This window comes from Gallinula chloropus (assembly GCF_964237585.1).
Source record: "Gallinula chloropus genome assembly, chromosome: 34".
NCBI classification, from domain to species: domain Eukaryota; kingdom Metazoa; phylum Chordata; class Aves; order Gruiformes; family Rallidae; genus Gallinula; species Gallinula chloropus.
The window spans coordinates 1,791,027-1,797,299 of NC_140119.1; the positions used below are offsets into that span (position 1 = coordinate 1,791,027).

At 51.0% G+C, this 6,273-nt stretch overlaps 1 protein-coding gene across 1 annotated transcript; it reads right to left on the minus strand.

The window, feature by feature from the left end:
- Positions 1 to 572: 572 nt before the first annotated feature.
- Positions 573 to 1,499, minus strand: LOC311203013 (olfactory receptor 14I1-like; the record flags this gene model as incomplete). The annotated part of the gene is made up of 1 exon (XM_084277651.1): positions 573 to 1,499. The coding sequence occupies one exon, from the start codon at positions 1,497 to 1,499 to the stop codon at positions 573 to 575; it is 927 nt and encodes a 308-aa protein (XP_084133777.1).
- Between the last annotated feature and the right edge of the window lie 4,774 nt (positions 1,500 to 6,273).

Here is a 6,273-nt window from a genome sequence, read left to right on the forward strand (position 1 = left end):
TGTTATGAGCGTCCCCAATACTCTGAAAATGTAAGGTCTGGCCATGATGTGTATGGTGTGGAAACAGGGGTGGATAATGTCCTGGTTCTGGCAGTCTGTCTTTGCTGTCAGACAGCACTCTGTAATTGTCAGGTCAATAAGGTACCCTGTGTTAGCACTGGCTGTCAGTGTAACTGGCCAATATTATTCTACCTTCATGGTGAATTTTGTCAGCAAACTGTCCTTATCCCCTTCTGTCAAGGTGGGAAAGCATTAACATTACAGGCACGTCCTCAATTTGTTCAGCTGATGAAAATGTTCTTGTAATTTTTTTATTAATAAAAGGGTAAAAAAAGAGGAAAAAAATGGCTCTGTGGAAGCAGACATGATGCAAAGAAAGCACAGCTCATCATTACATGGAAGAGCAGAAGATACTGCATTAAGAATGAGACGAACGTTGACCATGTTTTTATAGCTTAACAAAACTAGAGTGAAACCAAAAAAGAACAACTAAAACCCCTATTAAAAATGAACTGATCATAACAGGAGTTACATTTTCAGTGGTATGCAGAAGACAAGCAGTTTATTGCTGCTTAGAAACATCCAGTCATCACTTTCCACATGGCATCCTTGAGCTCCTGGTTCCTCATGCTGTAGATGAGGGGGTTCACTGCTGGTGGAACCACTGTGTAAAGAAATGCCAATACAAGGTCCAAAGATAGGGAGGAGATGGAGGGGGGCTTCAGGTGGGCAAACACACCAGTGATAATAAACAGGGAGACCACCACCAGGTGAGGGAGGCAGGTGGAAAAGGCTTTGTGCCGTCCCTGCTCTGAGGGGATCCTCAGCACAGCCCTGAAGATCTGCACATAGGACACCACGATGAACACAAAACACCCAAAACCTAAACAGGAACTGAACACAAGGACTGCAGTTTCCCTGAGGTAGGCATCTGAGCAGCAGAGCTTGAGGATCTGGGGGATTTCACAGAAGAACTGGTCAAGGGTATTGCCATGGCAGAGGGGCAGTGAAAATGTACTGGCTGTGTGCAGCACAGCATGGAGAAACCCACTGCCCCAGGCAGCTGCTGCCATCTGGACACAAGCTCTGCTGCCCAGGAGGGTCCCGTAGTGCAGGGGGTGGCAGATGGCAATGTAGCGGTCATAGGCCATGACAGTGAGGAGACAGAGCTCTGTAGAGATCAAAAATAAAAAGAAAAAGAGTTGAGCCACACATCCTGTGTAGGAAATGGCCCTGGTATCCCATAAGGAATTGGTCATGGATTTGGGAACAGTAGTGGAGATGCAGCTAAAGTCAAGTACAGAGAGGTTGAGGAGGAAGAAGTACATGGGGGTGTGGAGGTGGTGGTCACAGGCTATGGTGATGATGATGAGGCCATTGCCCAGGAGAGCAGCCAGGTAGATGCCCAGGAAGAGCCAGAAGTGCAGGAGCTGCAGCTCCCGTGTGTCTGCAAAGGGCAGGAGGAGGAACTGGCTGATGGAGCTGCTGCTGTTGGACATCTGCTGCCATCAAGTGTGGGGAGCTGTCAGAGAAGGAAAGACAGTGATTAGTTAGGGAACTCTTCTTTGAGGAAAACTTCTCCTAACACTTAGGGAATGCCCCCAGATTGATTGTCTGTATGAAGGAGGACTTTTGGCAGGTCTCTTTTTGGGAGGACTCTTTTGTTCTGCCTTGAGAGTTCCACTGCTGGGAGGAGGGTCAGCTGTGGGCTCTTGATAACTCAGTCCTGCCTGGCAGCAGAAAGTAAATATAAGTATGTTGTGATGGGCTAATTGAACCTTACCAAACGCGTGGTGATGAGCAGCATTGCCATGACCTTCTGCATGGGGCTCCTCTCTGGGGCACAAGGCTCCCTAGGAGAGTGATGCAGTTTTAGGAGGCAGCCTGCAGCCCAGCAGGAGCCCCCGGAAGTCCTCAGTCCTACAGATGGGGGTCATGATGTGAGGGTGAGCTCGGTGCCCCACCAATTGATGTGCCCAGAGCCTCAGGTAATAGTGAAGCAAAGGCAGCAAGGACAGGAGGGGAAAGAGCAAGAAATGCTCCAGTAGAGGCTGGATGCACAGGGACAAACAGGCACTCAGGTGTTTCTCCTCACTGGGGGTTGGGCTGTCAAGAAGACTCCTGATGCTAAGTCTGTGCTGGGTGGCAGAAACCAGGGTGCTGCTGTGGGAAAGTGTCTGTACTGCAGGGGATGTCATGGGGGTACCAAATCCCCACTGTCAAGGTATTTCTGGGAGCAGCTCCTTCTACCTCCCTGACGTCTCTGCTGCCTGGAGCTGTCCTTGGAGCTGATTCTCTCTGCCCATGTCACCTCCTGCTCTGTGCTCACAGACCTCATCCAACCTGCCCTGTGCTCAGCTCTGCTCTTCAGACCCCTCCTGGCATCAGGGCACTACTCCAGGGAACCTCTGTGCAAGGCTCAGGAAAAGATCCAACATCTTAATGAGAATCACGTTTTCACTGCATATTTTTGAGGGGATGAATAAGTTCTCATCATCCACAGTCAGCACAGCCCACAGGAGAGGACAAGTCAAAGCAAAGACTCTGCTTTACAGGAAAAAAAAAAATCTCTTTGTAATTTCTTAAGAATCAGCTGGAGCTGGGAGCAAAGCTGACCCAGGCAGCACTTTCGAACAGCAGAAGGACCTTATGCTGCTCTTCTCTGGGTCACTCCTTCAACCCGCAGGAAATTGCCTGTGGAAAGCCCATGAGCCAGGCTGAGTGCTGACAGCTGTCCTGCCCTGTCCCTCTGATGGGGCAGAAGGACATCCCTTCCAGGCAGCATTTTATTGTCCTGTGGAGAACCTGTCCCCCTGACAGAGCCCACGCACTGCCCCATGTCCCAGCTTTAGGAGATCCCTCCAGGAACAGAACCTGCATTGCCCTGCACCCACAGACATACCAGGCAGAGTGCTGTGGAGATTTCTCCTCCAGTGAGCTCTCAGCATCCATCAGCTCTCTCAGCCTCACAGGTCTCCCCTCGGTGCCTACAGGCAGTGTCCCCAGCCCTGTGTGCTTGGCAGAGGAGCTGCTCCTGGCCAGAGCTGTCTCTTGTCAGGGCTACTGGGTTGCAGTGAGCTCCCTCCATCCCAGGAGCCCAGCCCAGCTCACAGCAGAGGAGCAGGTGAATACGTCACATACTCCATTCCCCAGAGTCTCCTGTGAGGTGTCCCTGGAGCTCCAAGGAAACTACTTGGAAAGACACTAAGTCTTTACTGACTTTCTCTCCCCTGGGTGGGGAGAAACCCTTGTGTCCAGCAGAGTCCTTTCTCCTGATCAAACCAGAGCTGGGAAGGACAATCACCTTTCCTTGTTCTCGTGTAAGACACGATCCCAAGGTAGCAACTCCTTCCCCCTCTTGTAGTCACTCCAGACCCCTCATCCTTGCTTTGCAGCCCTGGGGCTGGAAGAAGAAGCAGCTGTGACTTATGGCTGTCACAAACCCACCTGTGCTGGGATTCCTCTTGTCACAGTTCTGGTGGCACAAATAGGCTGCTTCTGTCTGGGAGCTGCTGGTCCCAGCTCCCATGGGAATTACTGGGGTGGAGGCAAGTTGTCATTAACTCTTCTCCATGAGAGTGAGCCTCATCAGATGGAAACTGTGTGTCACCTCCATTTGCTGTACCCATAACTGAAGACCAGGAATGACTCTTTGGGAGCCCATGGGGGAGGCTTCTGCTCCTCATGCACACCTGGGAGTTTGTGAGACAAATGAAGATTGTAGTTTTCCTTGTTAGAAATCTCTCCTCACTCCTGTCTTTTACTTCGGAAAACACTTTCCCATACCCAGAGTCAGCAGATGTCCAACAGCAGCTCCATCAGCCGGTTCCTCCTCCTGCCCTTTGCAGACACACGGGAGCTGCAGCTCCTGCACTTCTGCCTCTTCCTGGGCATCTACCTGGCTGCTCTCCTGGGCAAGAGTGTCATGATCATTACTGCAGCCTACGACCATTGACTACACATGCCCATGGATTTGTTCCTCTTCCGTACCTTGTTGAATGTGTGGTGCTCACCAAAGCTGCTCTATCTCTCCCCCTTCTCAGCTGCACAGGGAAGAGAAGATGTAACAAAAGGTCAAGTGCTGGTAGAGTTTGAAGATGATGTCAGACACTGTTACAACCATTCCCTTGGCTAGGAAAGCCCTGAGCCCCAAGGTTACTGGTGCTCCTAGTGAGGGAGTTTTCAGGCCAGTAAGATCCTTCATTCCTCACAGATGTTGTTTGGGTGCTGTTGCTGGGTATTGAGCATTTGTGAAACTTGATGCTGATAGAGCTGTCAGGCAGTGTTAGGACCCTTCCATTCAATATGAAAGCCTTGAACCCCAAGGTTACTGGTTCTTCTAATCCACACCCTGTGAGGTGCCCAAAGCATTTTTCAGCCCACACACATTTTGCTTGGGAGGTATTTCTCTACATCTAATGGTTTCAAAGGTGGAAGCTGGTAGAATAAACTTAACACAACAATAAACCAATCCAGTTCTCTCCTTCCTCTGATTGAGTGGCACAGGGGGATAGGGATTGGGGGTTGGGGTCAGTTTATCACACATCAGCTGCTTTTTCCTCATCATGGGAAAGACTCCTCACAGGCTCTCCTTGCTCCAGCATTGGGTCTCACCCACAGGAGACAGTCCTCCATAAACCCCTCCAACATGAGTCCTTCCCACATGGCTTCAGATCAGCACCAGCTACTCCAGGGCGGGTCACTATAATGGGGTATTTTGTCCTTCAGCAACAGACTGCTCCAGCCTGGGTCCTAAACAGCCCTGCCAGCAAACCTGCTCCAGCACAGGCTTCCTATGAGGTCAAAGCCTCCTTCAGTGTCTACACCCTGCACTGGCTCGAGTGTGGGGACCTCTATGGCTGCATGTAGAATCACTGTTCCACATTGTCGTGGTTTCACCCAGCTGAGGGCCAAGATCCACGCAACTGCCTGCTCCTTAAAGGAAAAGAGCAGGTTAAAGGGAAGGGGAGGGGGGGTGAGAAGTAAGGGAAGGGAAAAGGAATAGAAAGGGGCAAATAACCCCAAGATCAAGAAATTAAGAGGCCCGTGGGTTGGGATAAGGATAGTTTACTAAGATAACAGAAAGATACAATATAACAATACTAACAGGACTTCAAAGCAAAATATATGAAGCTGTTGATACCCAATGCAGTTTCTCACCAAACCCACAGCTCAGGCCGTGCCACCCAGAGCCGTCCCAGAACCCGACCGTCCCCCAGAACCGCGCGTCCCGGAGCCGCCCCAGGCCTTCCTCCCGTCAGCCCCCGAATATCCTGGGCAGGATGTAATTGGCGTGGAATATTCTCTTTGGTCAGTTGGGTCACCTGTCCTGGCTTCGCCCCTCCTTTCTCATGAAGAGCTGAGAAAGTCCTTGACTGTCTGACAGCAACTAGAAACATCAGGGTGTTATCAGCACTACTCCTATTTTAACTCCCAAACACAGCATTCATCCGCTGCTACAAATGAAGTTAACTCCATCCTGACCAAAACCAGGACACTGCCCCATACCAGCACTCACCACTCCCCTCTCCCAGACAAGCAGAACATCCCAGTCTGTGCAAGACGTGGTTTCCTGCTCTTCTCCCAGGACATCCCACCTCTCCACAGTACCCTTCCTCAAAACAGGAACATCTGTGTGGGCCTGGCTGGCCATTCTTACACTCCCTACCCATGCTCTCCACTACCCTTGAGCTCGCAGTGCTGCTTTGCAGAGCAAGTGGGCAGTGGGCCTGAGCTCACAGGATGACTCTGCAAGGGACATGCTGGTTGGGCTTGGTGCCAAACCCATCTCTGGGACATCGCTGCTCCTCACTGCCTCCTACAGAAGCTCTTACGTGGCCATGGAGTGTAGTCAGAAAAGTCCTGCCTTCCTGCAGTGCCGTGAGACGTGTTTGGATGCTGCACCAGATCCAGCCTATGGAAGTGCACTTTTGGTAAACCAAATAATTCACCAGGCTCCTGTCCCTGTGCCTGCTGTGTCCCCTGCAGTTGCAGAACTCTCACTTCATGGTTCACACCCAGATTTAGCATTTGATCTCTGGGTCACTTCACCTTGGAAAGGCTCGTGCCCCCTGGGATCCATTCAGTCCTGGAATCCTGGCACATGCCCTCCTTTCAGAACTCCTGTGCTCTCCAGGAAACTCCTGATTCCTTCCTGAAAACCACCCCCCTGTAATCAGACCTATCACAGCCTGTAGAGCCAACAGCATGTTAGTTTGAGTCCATTCATCATCTACATGAGTGCTGGCCTCTTACAAGGGATATCCAAGCCAC